This window comes from Agelaius tricolor, unplaced genomic scaffold, assembly GCF_023055355.1.
Source record: "Agelaius tricolor isolate 1412-34295 unplaced genomic scaffold, bAgeTri1.0.p SCAF_4, whole genome shotgun sequence".
Taxonomy (NCBI): Eukaryota; Metazoa; Chordata; class Aves; order Passeriformes; family Icteridae; genus Agelaius; species Agelaius tricolor.
In genome coordinates, this window is record NW_027269264.1 from 46,543,761 (window position 1) to 46,564,835 (window position 21,075).

General features: G+C 38.0%; 1 protein-coding gene and 1 long non-coding RNA gene across 2 annotated transcripts in view; one reads left to right on the top strand and one right to left on the bottom strand.

The window, feature by feature from the left end:
- Positions 1-21,075, bottom strand: part of SLC1A3 (solute carrier family 1 member 3) — a 65,821-nt gene that overhangs the window by 16,007 nt on the left and 28,739 nt on the right. Inside the window, exons 4-5 of the mRNA XM_071425536.1 lie at positions 4,175-4,379; positions 2,228-2,270 (exon numbers count right to left, since the gene is read on the bottom strand). Of these exons, the coding sequence (XP_071281637.1) occupies positions 2,228-2,270; positions 4,175-4,379 (248 nt within the window). The remainder of the gene's footprint in view (positions 1-2,227; positions 2,271-4,174; positions 4,380-21,075) is intronic.
- LOC139589270 (uncharacterized) lies at positions 3,586-3,982 on the top strand. The gene is made up of 2 exons (XR_011678980.1): positions 3,586-3,617; positions 3,837-3,982. It is a non-coding gene; the product is annotated as an uncharacterized lncRNA (long non-coding RNA).

Below are 21,075 nucleotides of genomic sequence, written 5' to 3' on the forward strand. Positions count from 1 at the left end.
GAAGATGTTTTCAGGAATTCAACTTCAAGTTGTGTAGGGTTAAAAACATCACTAATTTCCAGTTTAAATTCATTTCTTTTTGCATGTTTTTATCTTATTTACTTCTGTTCCCTCTTTTTTTTTTTGTAGTTGAATAGTTTCTCAGTAATTTTTTTGCTCTATATGTTGTGTTCTTTTAATAATTCCAACAACTCCTCTCTCCACTATGTTAATTTTGCATGAATCTGTGAATGAAGAAAACTGAATATACTCATTATCCTAAATGGTCACATTCCTCTGGCCTTAGTTCATGTCTTGGTGTTCTGTCACTTAATGTATATCCTAGAGCTGAATTGAACATTTTTGGTGTTTTTGATGATTATTTGCTATGGTAAAGAAGAAATTACTGTAACTTCTAAATGTTTATTTCACATGTGTTGAAGAGCTACTAGGAGGTAACCAAACATGCAAACATGTCCAAGAGCAGAGTCATTTGTTGATGTGACTTTGTAGTATTATGTTGTGCCAGGGTCTTATTACCTTCGTTGGCTTTTTTTTGGTATCTCAACACAAAGTTCTTGGACTTTCTTGTCATCTGTAAACTTAACTGTGTGCATCTTTTGGCAATGTCATTCATAAAAATATCAACTGATTTACTCCCATCCCTTCAGCAACTTCCATTGCTATCTCCACAAATTTTAAAATTCTTAAAGACCCCAGTGCAACTATTTCACTTTTGTCATCTTAAAAACACTACTGTTTCTCAGAAGTCAACCCCCCCCCAAAAAACCAAAATACAAAACTTCAACCAAAACAAACAATAACAAAACCAACAATGAAATTGGAAAAAAAAAAGAAAGAGGAAACGAGCAATATTATGGAAGAAAGATGGTAAAATTTATGTTTCAGATATCTTTGTGGTTTTGGTAGTAGGTTTGTTTTGTGTGTTTTTCTTTTTTGTTTATACTTTTCCCTTTAAGGCATTTATAGCCTTCACTACAACCGAGATCAAACTAATGGCCTGTTATCTGCCTAAATAATTTCCCAAATCTTTTTGAAACTGCAGTCTGGAAGACACTTTGATTGCTCTCAAGAGCTCTAGATAATAACTTCCAAACTTGAGAGATTTATGAAAAATACTTTCTGCTACATCCATAACTTTATGCCCTAATTATTTCATTGTTTTGAGATAAAGATCATATCATTCCTGTACTTTATTACATTACATTCTTTGAATTTATTTCTAGTTTAGATATAGACTTTTGCATTTCTATACTGCTCTTCTGCTTCTCTGTACTGAGTTCATCAACATCCTTGCTGAAGACAGAGGCATGGCATTTGGACCTGGGTCTAGTTTGCTTTTCAATCTTTAATCTAGAAATCTTTAATGCAGAAAGTGACTCCTTTTTACTGGTTTCTGTTTATACAGCTAAAGATAATGCTACAATTTCTTTTCAATTCTTCTGCAAGATGTAAGTCAGCTGGATTTTGGAAAGTTTATACTTTATGCTCTTCTTGACCTCCACATTTTGGCTTTTTTTATTGCTACAACAGCAACTGGTAAATAATATCAGTTCAAGATTATCTGTGATGTCAATATGAAGCAATTAGATTATGGAAAGACACATTCTAGGTTTCATTGAATCACTAATGTCCTCATTTTTGAAAAAACAATGGGTCTATTATTTTCTCCATAGTACAGCTAACAATAAGATGGGGCTAACGATAGAGGATTTTGAAAAGCAATGTAAAAAAAGCACTCCTAAGAACTTCTACTGTAGGTGGCAGGAAGATCTTAATTTGCTTTTTTTGTTTATGTCCATACATTTTTTCTTCTGTTTCCAACCTATGCATATTTGTCATGTGGCATCCTTGAAAATCTTCCAGTCTTTGCACAGATGGTGAAAATCTCAGTATGTCCCAGTTTAACACCACACTGTTTTAGAAAAGCTGATTTCACTCTAACGAACCTTGCTGTCAACTTATGAATTTGACATTTTGAAAAAAGTAATTTTTTGATTTGCCAAACTGTGTGGGTTTTCTTCACTTTCATAGCAAACACTGTTGTCTCAATATGATTGAAAACAAAGCATGGATTTGGTTGGTTTAGTTCAGGAAATTTTTTTTGACATCTGGCAGCAAATGTAAGTTATGTTTCTGCTGTAAGCAGATATTCCTAAGGCAAGTGTGGTTACATTTAATTTCTTACTTCTTCATGTTTTGTTTGGAATTAAAAAGAAAAAATTACCTGTTTAAAGCAAGCTTCCACCAGATTTGGAGGGAACATATTTCTGTGAAAGAGAAAGAAAATAACATGAGAATAATATTATAATAATGCCTTTAGTAAGGACACAGCTAATAAAAGTATTGGAGAGCTAATTTTTGAGGAATCCTAAGAATAATATGTGATTACATATTCAGTGAGTAGAGCTTTGCATGTAGCATTTGCCTGGTTAGCTTTACCAGGATGAAATGTAGGATTGGATAGTTCCTGGCAATTAAAATCTTTGTACTCAGTATTGTATAACACATCTGGTTATGGAGAAGTATATTAGCTAAATTACTAAATGTACAAAGTTCTATGGGCTCACTTTTAATTTTGTACTTATGAATGCATTATGAATCCAGATTAATAAATAATTTAATAATATTTAATGTATTTCAAGTTCTCAAACAATTTTTGCATTTGTGTTGTCTAGTACTTAATGATATTTATTACTTGATTTAGTCTTCTTGTGGTTATACCCAAATCTTTCTGAAGTTTGAGTATTCTATAATGATAACAATACATACACGTGTCTGTACATTTGTTGCAGATAGGGGTTTGTTTGTTTGTTTGTTTTCCTTTGTTTTGTGCATTTCTGAGGGATTTAAAAACAGCCTAACTGAATAAATCTTGAGGAATCTGAGTGCAAACCTCTTCATGGAGGTTTCTGTAGTGCCCCTTTCTGGCAGCGGGATCCTTGGAGGCCTTTCTCCCTGTCTCCAGATTCTCCAAATGGGTTAGTGGAGCACAAAATTTTGGTGGTTTTACCTGTGGAAAACTCCTGAGCTCAAAACCTCAGCTTCCCTACTCCCTAGAATGTATCTGTGACATATTAGCTCTGTAAAAGAGGTACTGCAGATTCTCTGAGCGAGGACAAAACAAGATTTTATGTCTGTGCCCTCTATCTCAAGCATTTTACTTGCCTGTTCCTGAAAGTCATTTCCCATTCATATAAATGGAATAAATTGAGTAGATGCACCCAGGTTGGTGGCTACAATTCAGAATTAAAATAAATAAGTAAATAGGGATTCAGGTGAAGCGAGAAAACTATTGGAAGTTGGAAGGGGAGGAATTTAGTAATAAGGTCTGTGTTATGGAAGGAGGAAAAATACCCATGCAGATGGGTATGTGCAGATAGCAGAACAAAGGTCTTTCTTTTGAGAGAGAGAGGGGAAAAGAAAGAAGGAAAGGAAGGAAAGGAAGGAAAGGAAGTGGTGTAAGGAAGTGGCAGAAGTGGTGGAAGTGGCGAAAGGAAGGAAGGAAGGAAGGAAGGAAGGAAGGAAGGAAGGAAGGAAGGAAGGAAGGAAGGAAGGAAGGAAGGAAGGAAGGAAGGAAGGAAGGAAGGAAGTGGCGAAAGGAAGGAAGGAAGGAAGTGGCGGAAGGAAGGAAGTGGTGGAAGTGGCGGAAGGAAGGAAGTGGCGGAAGGAAGTGGAGGAAGTGGCGGAAGTGGCAGAAGTGGCCTAAGGAAGGAAGTGGCGGAAGGAAGTGGTGTAAGGAAGGAAGTGGCGGAAGGAAGGAAGTGGCGGAAGGAAGGAAGTGGCGGAAGTGGCGGAAGTGGCGGAAGTGGCGGAAGTGGCGGAAGTGGCGGAAGTGGCGGAAGGAAGGAAGGAAGGAAGGAAGGAAGGAAGGAAGGAAGGAAGGAAGGAAGGAAGGGAAAGAAAGAAAGAAAGAAAGAAAGAAAGAAAGAAAGAAAGAAAGAAAGAAAGAAAGAAAGAAAGAAAGAAAGAAAAAGAAAAAGTCTTCCTTTTAGTATTAAAAGCAATTTCTTCCCTTGCAACAGATAGATTTGGAAATAAATCCATATCACACAGTTGAAAGGAATTTGGCAACTTTATGCAATCGCTGTTTAAAATTCTCTACTTTTGTTCTCTGTGAGTCTAACATTAAAATAGCTATTGGTACAGAAAATGTGCAATATCATAGCCATACCTGATTAAATCAAGAAAGGCATCTGCTGCTGTCACTTGCACAATTTTGCCTTCTCTGTGCATGTTTTCCTTTGTACCTTTCCCGGGGTGGATGATGACCACAATGATTATGCCAATCAGTACAGCAATGATTGTAGTGCTCATGTAGTAGACTACTGCTCGAACTCCCATCTTCCCTGAGGCTTTACTATCCAGGGCAGCAATTCCTAGTGGATTTAAGCACAACGACATTTACCTGATACAGTTGTGAGTAAAGAGTATGAACTAAGCATGATGAAAACAGTTCTATGGGAAGAGTTTTGATGATCACACTTAAAACTACCCAAGGCAAGATGTCCCTCATTTGCAGCTCATACTGTCATTGTCATAATCTTAAAGTAAAGGTTATTGGTCTGATGCAGTGTGGCACTCCATATATTCCAGTGAGACAATTCATGGTTTCTGATCAATGTAGTTACCATAGTCTGAAAAATGTGCTGCACATAATTTATAATTGTAAGATAGAAAAGTGAGTACTCTTAAGTAATGTTGATAATGTTTGCAACAATTAACATGTATGAAGAGTTGTCTTTAGTCCCCAATGGGCAACCTCAGATTACCTCTGTCCCAAGCCGTGGGAGTTTAAAACAGATTAAATGCTATTTCAGAAAATCCTTACCATTGCATGAATAAACCTTTATAGGCTTTCATAAACTTTGCAGAACTTGCAACATTAATCCTAATTCTTGGCTCTATTTGGATCTTCTGTGAATATTAGGGTGCTCCCTAGGGCATCTTCTATAGTGTTTGTTCATCAGATTGCACTGATGAATGGCTGCAATGTGTTTTCTAATAGAAGGTGCAGCTCTGTCAGGGAAAGAGCTCTGAGTCTCTGAGAGGGAATGTCTCATGAGGGCTGTCAGAAATGGAAATGCTCTTTCTCTTTCCAGCAGATGCAGATAAGTCTCATAGTTCTTCTCCTTAAAATGTCCCACTCCTCCTTCTCCTTGCTATTTGCCCATTCTCCATCAGGAGGGCTGCGTCATCTGCCTCAAAGCAGTGCTTGTGCTTCTTGTTGCAATCAAGCTTTCAAAGTGTAGAATGAAAAATGGGGTTAGAAAAGGATTTTTAGCTTTATTATCTCCTCCTATGTGGAATTGCCTAGTCCATGCTTCCTAAGATTCCCTACACATTTATATGGATGCTAACTTTGAACATATAAGATATAAAAAAACCTGACCAACTTCTGCTTTGGGTGCCTGTCTCAGAGGAGAAAGCATTTAAAATAAGGCAAGAAGACCACAGGAATAATATGGAAACTTGAATCATGGCCTGGCAAAACTAGAAGTTTTAAAAATTATTGCAGATATACAATACTTCTGTCTGTCTTCTCAAGGAGGAGATATATTCTCTTGGAGCTACAGTGAAAGCACTCTAGTCCCTGATGTGGCTGAGATCAAGGATATGTCCCAGGCTCTGATCAAATCTCCAAAGTATAAAACCAATCACATGCTTTATACTTACCCTTTCAGTTCAGCTTTTTTCATTTTCTGCCCTTTTGGCAGAGACCATTAGAGTCAGTAAGATTTGTACCCACAAAAGGAGCTGCAAACAGACATCACTAGATTCACACACTGAATTGTTTGGTTTATGTGTGTGCCATTGTAGTGGAAGAACAAAGTGTCCAGCAAGAAACTGAGCGTGGAAAGCCAACATTAGAAGCATTTGATCCTTCATTTCTCTACTCAGCTTCTCAATCTGCAAAACTGCATTATTATGTTCATCGTATGTTTACATTTACTATTTGAAATGCTGTGAGGAAAATGGTAAATACTAGCAAGTTACAAATAGCTTTTCAAGTTTTACAAACAGGAAGTCCTGTAACCCTCTTATTTGTGGATGGAAGATTGATTTTTTTTAGAGTCCTCAAGTAAAGTAAATTTGAAATAATGCAAATGCTGTTAGCCAAAAAAAGAAATAAAGTTAATAATTTTTGGAAAATTTAGATCTGCCATCAAACTGCACAGCACATATCTCAGACAGCATTTGTTACAAATGTTATTTTTAAAGTATTAATATGGCACTTAAAATAAAACATAACTTACAAAGTGAAAGATTGAATGTTTACATACTAGTCCAGTCAATTTAATTTTTGTAAATACAATTGGTTTCTTTCTGTTCTTACTTTTTCTTTCTAAAGTAACAACAATGGTCTATCTATTTTTTCATTTTGGATAAGACTTTTGAAACTTGTTTCACAACATGAACACAAACAGTTAAACTGTACAGTTTAGTAGGAATGTTTGGAAATGCAGAGATTTTGAATCAGTCAGCTCCCAGTATTCTGCCCTTTACAGATAATAGATTCAGGACCAGAGGCTGACCAGAGGCTGAGCAGAGGATTTGTAAGCACACCTGCCTGTGCTTTAACCAAGCCTGATTTTTTTTTTTGTACTTTACCCCTTATGAAGGTTGAACCTCCTACACTCCAAAAGTCAGTGGGGCACACCTTACCAGAAAAGATTGCTGTTTTGAAGGATTAGATATTTTGATCCTAATTTTTTCTTGGGCTGATTCTAGGATTGAGTGGTGGACTATGTGCGAGCAGTATGTCAGGGAGCAGGAGTGATCTCTTATCTTTGCAAGCTGCTTTCCAGCCTGGCTTCCCGGGGTGCCCTCTGGCTGGGACTACATTGCTCCTTGTTTTAGGTTGCTCAGTCTCATTCCTGTTCTTGCTATCATATAATCTATTTCTTAGCTTGGACATAGGGAACAGCAATTCCTCTCTTCTTGAGCTGTAACTGCTTTTGGTACGTATAGCAGAAGGCATTCAAAGCAGAGGGATGACAGGCCTAAGTATGAACAAAAACTGTATGGGGGGAAACAAGTGCTCACCTCTGAGAGCCCTTGCTGGGGACCTGCTGGGCAGTCTCCCCTCCCACTCCAATTAATGGGAACTGGGCAAACTGCAAAAGCTTCCAGCATAACAACAACAACAGTTGCCTAAAATAATATTTAAAATGCATTTTTAAAACACGGGAAAATGAGAGGGGTTGTTTCCTTTGCATTTTAAGATGTTGACAAGACTCCTTAGAACTGAATGGGGCTCTGGAAAGGTCCCCAGAGCTTTCATGTGTCACAAAGCATTGTATCCTCAGTGTGTCTTTTCACAGTCAGCCAGCAAAACCCCCATTGTCCCGCGGGAGATGTATGTGCCCCTTTCATCCTGCTCGCTGCTCTCTCCTCCTCGCTGCTGGCTCCAGCACCTCTGCCTCCTCTCTCCCTCCCCTTCCCCAGGGGGCCTGGGAAACTTTGCCGTGCCACCAGTCCCCACGCACAGGGATGCCTTGAGGTTGTCAAGGGGATCTGGAGCAGAGCCCCTGCAATTTCTCCCAGCGTGTGCACTCACACAACATGAATGGGAATGATTTTTTAAGTACTGATGGGGAGGGAGGGAGGGAGGCTGGGGAGAAGGAAGGGGAGAAAAGAAAGAAGGGGGTAGGCATAAGTCTGCAGAACTGCAAAACACCCCCAGGCTTTTTACCCCGTCTTCTTCCTTCACCTACCCCTTCCCTCCCTTGGGAAGTAACACTGTGTGTGAAATAAGGACATGAGAAGGAGTTCTCCAGAGTGTCACAAAGTGAAGCACTATTTTGTTAACAAAGATATTAGAGAAAAAATGAAAATATTTTAGAATATAGGAAAGGCAAGGAGAAGGTAAATATATAATTAAAAGAGAAGAAAGAGAGAGAAAAGACTCAGGGAAAAGGAGAAAAAAAATCTAGTTAGGAGGACTTTAACAATTCTGAATTGTTAATCTGGTAGTTCTGATTGCTCATCTGACTTGATCACTGTTGTGTAAATTGGCATGAGCTATTGATTCTATGACTCATCATGAATAACTACTATATTATGAATAGTCACAATATTATGACTACTCTTATGTCAATTATATTTTATTTATGATTTTCTATTATACAGAATTCTAGAATTTACCAAATCCAGAGTTACTACATATCAAAAGCATGCTGCACATAATCTATGTGCAGCATAGATATATGCTTTTATAATATTGGATTATAGCACACTAAAATGGGCACACTAATGCAGAGGGATGGTACTGTACTCCTGGAAGATCAAGCATAAAATACATTGACCATGTTTTCTTTAGATAATGTTTAAGACAAATAGCTTTGAATCTGTTTGTTCAAGCACAAATTCCAAGGAACTGTTTTAAAAACTGGAATGTAGAACCTATGCTAGAAGTCCTACAGCTTCAGAATACCAGAATACTTTCTCCCTTTAATTAGCACAATAGAATCAATGGAATAAACTGACTTGTGCAGAACAGTCCAATGTCCTCAATGAGCTATTTCAGTCTGAGATTAGAGTTTATGCCTAATTTTCCCTCTTACAGTACTTGAAAGTTTCTACCTGTAGTATTTTCCTTTTTTTTTTTTTTAAAGAACTAAACATATTATATAATTAGATGCAAAATGCTTTTTTCCCACAACAGTAACTGGTCAGCAGCTGGTATGCCTGAAGCCCTGTTTCTGTGTGTAAACTCCTAGTCAGCAAAGCATCCTTGGGTTTATATTTGGCTCCAAAATTAATCACTAACTAACAAATGAGAGCCCATAAATAGTAGCTTTTAAATAGGATCTCTTTTCTTACACTCCAAAGTAAATAGCAACCCTCTGAGGAAAAGCAGTCATTATGTAGGATTGATTCTAGTATTTTGGGTGATTTTATCTTTCCTCAGGGCAAGCAAGACTGACACTGGGAGTAGAGGGTGTGCATGTGAGCATATACATTTATGCATGCCTATAATTTTAGTTTGAAAATGGTTAAAATTTCAGCCACTGCTTATCATATTAAAAGTCCCTGTTTCTGAGCGTTTTTGGTGCCCTTTAAAAGCTTCTGAATAAACTAAGCAGTTTATGTTTTCTTTCTTACACTAAAATTATTGCAGTTTTAAGTGTTTTCCCCCAGTGCTTTTAGATTTTTGTTTCTTTAAAATGCATAATGCCTTCTGATGCATAATGATAAGTATTTTAAATATTTTCAGTTGGGGCTGAAATGCCCATCTAGGCCAACTAGACTTCAGGACTGACCAAAAATTAAAGTTGTTTATGGCATTGACTTCCTCACCACTGACAGGCAGGGCTTATTGGCCACCTGTCTGGGAAGCTTGCTCCAGTGTGCTGCCTCCCGCACTGAGAGGTCAGCCCCTCAGCCTCCTTTTCTCCAAACTGGACAAACCCAAAGTCCTCAGTCACAACTCACGAGACATTGGTCACTCTTCTCAGTAGGGGAGGAATTGTGTGCTCAGAGCCCAGGTGCAGGCTCCTGGCTGAGCTGTCGCTGACATGGGGTTCCCATCTGTGGGCACAGGACCCAACACCTCCAGGTCAGGATTCTGACAAGACATAGCAACATGTTGTTGAAAATGCATAAAATAACGAGGCAGTTCTGAACGACCATGTAGAAAAAGCTGCCCATTCTGGTCCTTATACACGCTGACTTCTTGAAACAAAAAAAAGAGGATTCCTATGACCATGATGAATTCTTTCCCTATTCAGCGTATTAGAATTGAATTGATGGCACTTCCTTGCCAATGGAGATTTTTATATAAATTCCCTTTAGATGTTTTGAGCTAAGTTTTTATACACAAAACATTATGAACAGAGCATCTTTTTATTCCTAATTATTTTCCTGTTTACTTTTTTATGGTCTCTTCATTAGGAAATTGCAGTTGCTTGTTAAGGACTCCTATGGTGGAGCAGCAATAATGGCAACTGTTGACTCAGGAGTGTTGCCCTAATTTTGTTTCTTTAAGGTTGTCTTTCACTCTCCTAATGAAGCAGTCTAAAATGGGCTACTCCCACCCCCTACATCCACTAAGCACTGTGTGATGAGTAAACTCTCAGTGTGAGACCATGAGAACAATCCCTTTTGTGTATGTTGATGAGGATTTGTGGAAATTAAGAACACTGTGCAAGGTCACGGTAAAATATGCTGACAGAAAATTTGTAAAGAAAACAATTAGTTAGGTAAAGGCAGTGGAGGTATTGCCCAAGTTTAATTAACATGATTAAGCACTAGAGCTTTATTCTAATAGCAGCTGAATATGTCCTCTGTGGTTCTGAGCATTCCCAGAATCAAAAGTTAAATTTAGGCTTTGACATTTGGGCCCTTCCCAAGATCAGGTTCAAATTTTACCCTAATTCTAGATTGGAGTTTTTAATAATGGTAACAGTAAAATTATAAAATTGCAAAGAAAGAAGACATGAATATTTTCAAAGAACTATATGGATAGGTGAAGTTCAGCAATATTAAATCAATATGGCTAATGATTTCCTGAAGCCACTTAAAATATATGTCTGAAATACAGCCATTTTGAATAAACTGATAAGTTGCTCCCAAATATCAATTTAACTTATCTTTGTTTAGATATGAATTTTTAGATAATGAAATTAGATATCACATTATTTTTTTCCAGTTCTGTTAAGAACAGTGGGTAAATAGAGGAAAATTAGCAGCTGTATTTGATCCAAAATTATGTGACCGTGATTAAGCCAAGCTGACTAATGAAACCCATGGCTGGGATATAGTAATGCAATTCAAAGAGCCAATTAAATGGCTAAGAGTGGCTCCTAAATGACTAGCCTTGCCCCACAGCAGTGGTCCTGCCCCATCCTTGCCCAAAAAGGATCAGCTTTGGATTTTGTAGGGTTAGTTTTTTCTGACAATTTGTCATTTTGTATTACCCCAGAACTGGGTCATGTGAACACCAGAACTTCTACAAAGGAAGCAGAAGGAAAGTGTCTGGGGCAGAAAACTAGCAAACACCTGCTTTTTTAGCTACAGTTTATTCCTTAGAAGGAGAATGTTTGTGAAACCCTGGCACAATAATGTCTGAACATCATTGAATGTTATAAATGGAAGAGATCCAAATAATCTTTAGTGGCTTTAAGTGAGTTTTACCTTTCAGTTAACCATGAATAATAAAAGACTCTCTTGTTGTGGTTCATCACTGAGTAATGCTCTTTCAGCAAAATAGCTTCACTTTATGAAACTTAATCTTTCGTGTGTGCTTGAAAGTATTTCTTGGGCCATCAAGTTTAGCCTTCTAATACAGCAGAGAAATACATTCTACAGTATTGGTTAAAAACTTACTGAGCTTGAGGTTCAAACCAACAGCAACTTTTATCCCAACAATTTCCATGTTTGGATAGTCCACAGCCTTACTCTCTTTTCAGTTTGCTTATTTCAGTGGAAAAATAATTTGATTGGTCAATGTCCAGATGGAGACCCATGATGGCTGGTGTCCCTCAGGAGTCTGTGCTGGTATCAGCCCTGTTTGACATTTTCATCAATGACACAGTGGGATTGAGCGCAGACGACACCAAGGAGAGAGGTGTTTGACATGCCCGAGGAACAAGATGTCATCCAGAGGGACCTGGACAAGATCAAGGAGTGGGCCCAGGTGAACATCATGAGGTTTAAACAAGCCCATGTGCAAAGTGCTGCATCTGGGTCAGGGCAGCCCTGGGTATCAGCACAGGCTGGGCATGAACAGACCCAGAGCCCTGCCCAGAAGGACTTGGAGGGTGAGAGGCTGCACATGAGCCAGCAAAAGAAGCATAACCAGCAGGTCAAGAGAGGTGATTTTCCACCTCTACTCTGCTCTCATGAGATTCCACCTGCATGGGAGTGGAGCACTGCATCCACCTTTTGGGTCCTCAGCACAAAAGAGACATGGATCTGTTAGAGCAGGTCCAGGGGCCACAAGGGTATCAGAGGGACAGGGCACATCTTGTTTGAGGACAAGCTGAGAGAGTTGGGGCTAATCAGTCTGGAGAGCAGAAGGCTCTGGGGAGACCTTTCAGCACCTTCTAGTACATAAAGGAGGCCAGTAAGAGAGATGGGGAGAGACTTTTTAGTAAAGTATGTTATTACAGGAAGAGGGCTAATGGTTTTAAAGTGGCCAGATTGAGGTTGGACATAAAAAAGAATTTTTTTACAATGAGGGACATGAAACACTCTCGGTCAGAGAGATGGTGTCTCTCCCATCCATGCAAACTGTCAAGGTCAGGATGGAGAGGGCTCTGAGTACCCTGATCTAGCTGAAGCTGTCCCAGCTGATTGCACTGGGTTGGACTAGATGACCTTAAAGGCCCCTTCCAACGAAAACTGTTCTACATTTCTTCCTTTAAAATTCTTCTCTCTGTCAGTGTGAGTCACTGAGGGCAGGGAAGAATTTCATAAACCTTCCCTTTACTCTGCTTGTTCTTGCTAAAGTATTTATAAACAATGAAGTATAGCACCTGGTAAAATGAAATATGTCAGTATAAAACAGTGCTTCTACTGAGTGTTAATGATGCTTACATTACTAAAGGAAAGCTCCTACAGGATTATGCTCTTCTGTTCTGAAAAGTGTAGTTGGCTTGCTTCTCAGGTTTGCAGTATAACAGGATACATTTGAAGAACCAGTAGGAAAGCACATTTCCTGAAACACATCTGCCTGAGAAGGACCCTGCTGCGGGGCTGTTGAGATACTCATTTAACTCTTCGCATTATTCCGTCTTTTGCTCACAGTATTGGAATGTGACAAACAATATGCTTTTTGAAGGGAAACTAGGGAGTAATTTATCTTCTTTATGTGTGCTAAGCAGAGCAGGAGGGAGATGCAAGCAGGGATTCACAGCAAGCCATGGAGCAGTGATTAGTAACAGCTGACAGTCTCAAACCAAGACTCTCTTTCTTTGGTTACTTCATTGTAATAACAGAGTACAAAGAACTGACTGTCTTCAAGCCAAGAATCAGAGACCCAGGAACACAGAAAATAGCAGCTCAAAATTTTTTTTGGTAACAAAACACTATTGCTACCTGCACAGTGCAATTCTAAAAAGACATCCTTTTATGCCCAGGCACTTGAACTAAGCTTTCCTGGAAATGAGATTCTTATGTTGGACATAAAGCTGATTATTTTCTGTGTAAGGAATGAAAGAAATAAGTATATTTGTTTATGAAAAGACATAATGTAACATGGTAAATTAGTTCAGTTTAATCAGGAAACAAGTTTATTTTGGTAGCTGATAAGCCAAAGCACATTCAATTAGTTTAAATCCTAAAGTGCATGTTGTTGCAAGACTGAAATAAATATGGTAGTAGTTGTGCGACTTTTATCTTATTCCCTGAGGATGAAATACTAGTTTTCATTTATTTTGAATGTATTGCCAAAAAATACCTGCCTTAAGCATGAAATGTACGCCATCCTATGAAGTGATACAAGCGATAAAATTACCTTTGCTTTCTGGATGGTGTTGAGCACATTACTCAGTGCTCCATAAAAATCCCTAATGCAATTTCTCAAAATACATGTGCAAACTTTTAATTTGCTAAAATGCTGGTCTGAGTTTTGGCAGACTGTGTCAAGAGCTCTTCACAGACATGTATTTGTATGTGCAGCACTTATTAAACAACATTCCACAAATGTACAGTGCTTCTTTTATCTGACTGGCTCTATAGAGTGTGATGAATCTGCAAACTATTTACTCTACTAAATCAATCCTGATGTACGTTAGTTGCTGCTGAAAAAATAGGGAGAAATTAGAGGTATCCATAAGTAGCTGGTAGTGCAGTCTAGTGTAAAAAATAATTTGCTTTTACATCTTGGGTATGTAACAAGTGCCTGAAGAGACACTTACATGAATTGCTAGAAAATTTGATACAGTTCTAGTCAGAGGGGTGCAAGATTTAAAGAATGGGAAATTAAGCTTCTCCCCTGAAAAAAGAGAGATAGATGTCTCTATTTGTGTGCAAAACTACATGGGTTTTGGGGCATGGGATTGTTCTGATCATTAACTGGTCAGAGTTCTATGCTGGAGACATCACCTTCTCACTTAAAATATGATTCAGAATTGTTGGCAAACCTGTTCTTGGCTTCTTCACTGAAACTTCCAATAATAGACTCTATTGCAATGGTAATATCTTATTTGGATGTTTGTCCACTAGGATCTCACACTAGTTAAGTTAATTTTATAGAGTTCATGCAGCAACCATTGTTTGAAAGGAAGCTTTGCCCAGTTGCATGTGACTCGATAAAGAGTTGAATCAATGGTAGTGTGTGACTAATGCATCTGGCAACATCATAGCCTTTGGTTTTCTGCTTGGATTTTTAATTTTAGCACAATTTTTAAAACATTGAGAGCACTGTTTGTTAATTCATCTATACTAAGATAATTTGGAAACAAACGGTGTGAGGTTGCCTTTAGGTGTGTATGAGAATTGGCTTTTTTGAGTAATCTGAAGTTCCACTTGTAACTGTTCACTCACTAAAGAACTTTTCATGGTTTTTGTTGTTGCAGTAGCTACAATCTATTCTTGCAACAGTTTATTAATAATAAAAACAGCCCTGCTTTGTTGTTTTGTTCATTTTAATAAATCTTGTCAGTGATACAATGCCGATTTGTGCATCTGTGTCCAACCTAAAAGTTCTAAGTGTTCGTTTTGCTTTCATCTAGCAGTTCATTCATCTGCTGCTGTTTTACCCATTGATCTTCCATGAGCTGCTCATGGAGCTAGTGGGTTTTTTGGTGTATGTTGCACACACTCTGCTGGTGTTTACAAATCCTCATGAACCTTTTAGTTTATTACATTCCTCTCCACGTGCCCTGCATTTTGTCAGTCTGTACTGTTTTACAGCACCCTGTATGCTTCTGTGGAGCATTCTTTGCTGACTTTTCTTCTTTCACACTTCCAGTATAATTTTAACCCCCTCCAAGTTCAGTTGCTATCTGCACTGTAGCAACAAAAATTGCTTTCAGTGAAACTCCATGGTACCACTGCTATGCTGCTCCCCACAGTGATAAGAGTTAGCTCAGTTACCTCTCTACGACAGTGATCTTGGTGTAACAGCTTCGCAGTCTGCAGAGGTTTGTCCTCAAAGACATTATACCCAAGCCTGTGCTGACATTTGTACAGGACCTAACGTAGTGATGCCTCAGTTCCTCTGAGAGTTCAGGCACAAATAAGGTGCGCCACTACACAGTATCTATTCATGTCAAAAGGAAATACACAGAGCTCTTTCATGTCTCTAGGTCATTTTTTGAACTAGAAACTACAGAGCAGTAACTAATTAGACCATACAGACTACTTTAGGATCCTTTTTTTAAAGAATCACAAGGATTTGCATTTGACAAAAGAAACAATGCGCATAAACTTGTTGATAAAAAAAAATTAATCCTGTCTTGATAAAGAATGTAGAAACAATTTGAGACTTCCTTTATCATATACAATATTCTATTTAAAGAGAATGGTATTTGATACAGAAATTGTTAGAAAAAAATTTGTATAGATATGATTAAATTTCTGAACTTGTAGCCTTTTAAAATGCCACTAATCCAATAATCCATTAGTTAATATGTTAATAATAAATGAGAATATCCTAAGGCATAACATGATAGCATTTTTCCTTTTTTTCATAGGAGTAAATCAGAACCTAATTACACTCTAAATTCACCCCAAAAAAATTAATTAGTAACAATCAAATCAAGCTTAAGAAAAAAATAGCTTCTATTTGTGAATTTAGGGTCCTCTGGTAATATGCCATATGAATACTAAGGAGTCATTACTTTAGCTGCAATTAGTCTATTATGTTTTCAATTGTCATTATAATTTGGAGGGGTTTTTTTCACAATTCAGTAATGATGTTAAGGCTCTTCTGAGAACTCATTAAGAAAGTGTGGAATTGGAGTTTCATGTGAACAGGCTTTTGTTTTCCTTCTTTTCTCTCTTTTGTTTCAATGACCTCTTGAACTTTGGGTCACTGATTCAGTTACAGCCTTGCAAGATCAAAGACGTACATATTTTTCTTTGTATTTCTTCATCTTACAGACTTGTAGGAGGGAATGGAAAGAAGTTAATACTTACCCTGGAATGCCTGACAGTAGCAATCAGTACTTTTTAATAATATTATTACACTCTTTTCAGGATGTTACAGTGCTAAGTACAGATGAAAAAGAGGGTTTGGCATCCACAATTCAAGTGCTATACAGTTGCCATCTGGACACTATCTGCATGTTGGCAGGATTCAGAATATGAATCTCTATGACAGGTCAGAAATATCAAGAAAATATCAGCTGATTTCAAACTAAACACGTGGAAGAGAAGAGAGGGGTTTTTTAGGCTACCCTTATTGATGGACTGTGGTGTTTTGCAGAACAGAAAACTAACCTTTTTTTTTTTTTAACCAACAAGTAATCATCCTATATCAAATTTGAAAAGTTTATTTTCTAATGGATGATGGTCCTTTGCACAGGTTCATTGGCCATGAGACAGATGTTAACCAGGCTTAGTAAGAACACGTTCTATAACTTGGTTTTCAGAGTCTGGGGAATTAAGACATACTGAAATTGTAAAATCTGGACAAAGCTGATTTTCAGTGCAAGAATGAATTAGTGTATTAATGAAATAACCATTCTTTAGGTGAACTCTTGACCAAAACCTACTTTCTCTCTAGCTCTGAAAAGAAACTATATTCACTGGAGAAGCTCTGATTTTATCTAAGTATTCAGAAATAAGTTAGAAGTGGGTGGTGAAACTTCAGAATTAAGTATTCAGCTTTGCATGTGAGAAAAGAGAAAATAGAGAGCTGTTTATGGTGAGAAGAATCAGACTCATTATGTTAGCTGCAGTGCAAATAGTGTATTTCTAGTGTTATGCTGTACTTTTGTTTTTCTTATCTACCACCAGTAAAGAGCTACTTGTACTGTTGTCTAAGGATGAAAAAATGCATTTATCTGAAAAAGAGTTGATCCTGTTTAAGTATACAATTATAACAAACCAAGGTCTCATTCTGAAAATGCGATGAATTGAGGCATATAAATAAATATTTTTGTTAAAGTACTTAGTCTGAAAACCTCTTCACAACTTGTGATACACTTGAAGCCCTTCAAGATCTTCAGTGAAGTAGAGAAGATAAATATTGCTGGAAGATTAATACCAGATCTGGTAAATCAGGAACTAGAAGTCATGTTCTCCAAACACTGGAATACTGGTTTTGGGTAAATCCCAAAATTTTTTCAAACAAGTGCTCTCTGTATTGTGACTCCTGAGTTTTTGGAATACAGTTGGGATCTATTTTACTTTATTTTACAACCAGAGGCCCAGAACTTAGTTTGCTTTGATTTTTTACTTCCAGAGATGATGCTTCTTTAAGAATAACATTAAGACCTGAAAGCTTCTGTTGGCACAAATGTTGAGTTTTCTTTATTTGCATATTAATTCCTCAGTCTTAGAATTGAATTGCTATTCAACTGTGTGAAGCTGTAAAGAATTTTATCTTTTCCTTTCTACATGACAGTACTTTTATGTCTCTTTTTTTTCCCCACAAGTCTCCCTCTAGTCCAGTAGTTTTTACTTGTCTTTGTAGATCATCATTTGTGTATCTTCCTTTGATAGACTCCTGTAGAGAATAGGGTCTTTTCAAGATGCTATTGATAGAAGGAATGCACAGAACTTCTGTGTCCGATGACCCAATGAACCAATATTTCAGAGCTTGTCATCCCAGGTGCCTTTCTTGCTGGTTTGCTAGACGTAAGTGTGCCCACACTAAAAGGAGCTGAAAGTGTGGGGAGTACTAAACTGCTTTTTTTTTACAGAGCATGCAAACCTCTGAGGAATTAATGTTTGTATAGATTGGACATGCCCCTCTTTCCTTTGGAAATACTGTGCTTTGCAACAAGGCACACTTGATCAAAATCAAAACCACTAAAAATACAAACTCTGTAGGAGGGATACAGTGTGGGGGTAAATGAGGATAGTAGATAATGTAATCTTATCCCATAAAGAGTTGTAGCTGAACCAATTACTAAAGATTAGGGGCAGGCCTGATGACAACAGGCCACACCTGTGCCAAATAAGAACAGTATTATAAAAGACTGGATGATTGGCGTGGATGAGTGGAGCTAGGTGATTACTGCAAGGAAGAGTCAGTGCTTAGGGGAGCTGCCAGTAGGAGACACTGAGGAGGTATGAGGCTCTGGCAATATGGAATCCTTGCACTATAATGATAATAGAACTCTTGATATATAAGACAACATCTGTTGACCTGAGGAACAGTCAGACAGACAACTGGAGAAAGGACTGCCTTGAGGACAGGTAGAGGTCTGTAAATTTCTTTCTACCTGTTTCTGGAATTCAAATGGCACTTGCTGCCTTGCAGAGACTAATAGATGTGATTTTAGGTAAACTAGTGTAGCTTTGCTGCAGTGTGTATTAGTGGAATCATTCTGTCAAACCTGGGAAGACCAAGTCCTAGAGAGAATCAAAGGAAAAAGGCCATGTGGAATTGAGAAATGTGGCACCAGAGAGGTCCAAGTGAACTATCTGATGCAGTGCATGGAAGTGGCAAATTATGCCCAGACTTAGCTCAAACTGATGCTTTCTGGGGTAAGCCCCCATCACAAACTCCCAGTCATTTCTGGGGTCACCAGAGCTTCTTACCAAACTTCAGCAGGGTAAAAGCTGAACCCCAGACTCACCTGTGTGAAGAGAAACAGATCTGACTCTGTGAGTCTGAAAAAGTTTGCACCAAGATACTTTCTACCCAATTAAAGAAGACTGGCAACTCTGTAAGGAGATTCTAGGCTGCAGCAAATACTTTGCAATGTTCATGACTGTCTCAGGCATTCATCTGGAGACAACACTGCAACACAGGAATAAGGAGAAGGTATTCTACCATTCTGCCAGCCATGTCTCTGTGAAAAGTTAAGAATTAGGGAAAGGAACTATGATACAACTGGAAAACAATTCCTATCAGTGAGGCCAGCTCTTATATACTTGCAATGATTATCTTTTGAGACATTCTCCACACCATGTACAACAGCATCATTTATATTTTCGTGCATTTGTTTCTCAAGATCTGAACAGGATGATATAGAGTGTGTTCAGAAACAACCTATAAGTAAAGAAAAAATTATGCACTACCAGGAATGTCTGGATGCAAAGACTTTTAGCACATGCAGGAAGTGCTTTTTCACTCCCTGACATATAACTCAAATCCCAGATACTGCTGGTGCTCAGTTGTATATATAGTCCCAAGAAATTATTAGAGATTTTTGTTCTGAGAGTTTGCTTTCTCCTTCTTATTCTCAACCAGTGAGAGCTGTGACCTGTGGCTAGAATGCTAGGATGAAAAATTATCTGGAAAGCCTTCCTCCTCATCCAGACAATCCAACATGTTACTGGAATCCAGACCCAAAGCTGGAGTCCTGCAAGTCTTTGTAAGTCCTGTAAGTCTTGTCCACAGTGGCTTTCCTCATTTTCCATTGCTCAGAATTCAGGTGGAATTTCCACCAATGCTTTCAGTACCTCTGTCTCCAGTGATGGTGACAATGATGGATCTACCTTACAGAAGTTCATAATCCAGATACATGTTTGAAGGACAGTATGTAGTAGATCCAACAATTACCTTTGAGAATTAAATGGAAGTAATGTTAGAGGTCAACAACTGTCAGTTATCAAAAAGCAAAAAAAAGAGTGAAAACAAGGCTAGAGGAACTAATGATAGTATATGTTTTTGAAAGTGACAATGTTCTGCAAGTTTTAAAATTATCTGTGTAACTGGTGCAATTCTTCAGAAAGTACTTTGTGCCTTATCACATTTCACAGTGCTGATGAAACAATGAAAGGTATTACTTCTCCTGGTGTGCAAGTACTTCCAGTAACATCCCTGGTGTTCCCAAAATTCAGCCTCAGGAATTTTCTTCCTTGGATTCTTTCAGTTTTCACAAGCAGTTACAGCAAAGACAGACTGGCAAGGAAGAAAATATGATGGAATTGTGCTATATTTGAATGTAGGAAATGAGAATGTGAATCACTGTGTCCAAGGGAGAGTTAAGGAGGTGAAAGGAGTAGGAAAGTGAAAGCTGATAAAGCCTGAAAGAAGCCTGCATGTAGATAACTATGCCCACATTTTCTGTTGTTGTTATATTTTGATATTGTGATAATGGTTCTTACACTGTTGCTATTTGTAAATTTCCCAGAAGTGGAATAATTAAGAGCTACTACTTCTGTTCTGCATGGCGGCTTGCTTTGGCTGTTTTATTTTGAAGTCCAATTTCATGCCAATGGAGTGAGTTAATGTCTGGGTAAGGTGAGATGATTCTTAAATCCTGGAATTGTTTGTTTCCTTGGTTTTGAACTGCTTCTTGAAGAGCTGTGTGTGCCATAAAGCTGAAACTGTATACAGTAGTCAATGCCTCGGAGTAATTGGTAGGTGAAATCTTAGCAAGTGAGACATACTTTCAATCTGTAAAGAAATTCTAAGGAGTGCAAAACCAACATAAAACTATGGGATATAAATTAGTCCAGAGGTTGTCCAGCCCATTTGTCTTCACATTAATCTGACAACAGGTTCTCACTGAGAGACTAAGAGGAAAAGAAAAAGATAGACTAAATTGCCCTTGTTTGCCCTCCCTGCAACAAAGGAGCACTGGGATCTAGGGCCCTGCTAAATTGCTAGTTTCCAAATTTATTAGCCAGTGATGACTGTATCTGCAAACTCTTTTAATTTAATTTTAATTTGAAACTATTAACATAATTGAACTGAATTGTGTAATATGAAAAAGTACTTCCTTTTCTTTAATATAAATGCATGCTCTTGTTATTTGTTAGGACACCCTATTTTTCCTTTATTGTGAAATATAGTTAGGAGATATAATAATAAATAGCCACTGCATTATAGCTTCTGCAAGGAATTAATGATTTCTGAGGACTTTTACAGCAACTTCTGTGTCTGTATTTTTTCAAGCCAAAGAAATGAAGTCTGTTTAATTCCTCCTTGTCTTTCACTGGAACTTCATTCTAGCCCTGTCACCCTCTCTGGACTGCTCACAGTGAGTCTGAGAACTCTTG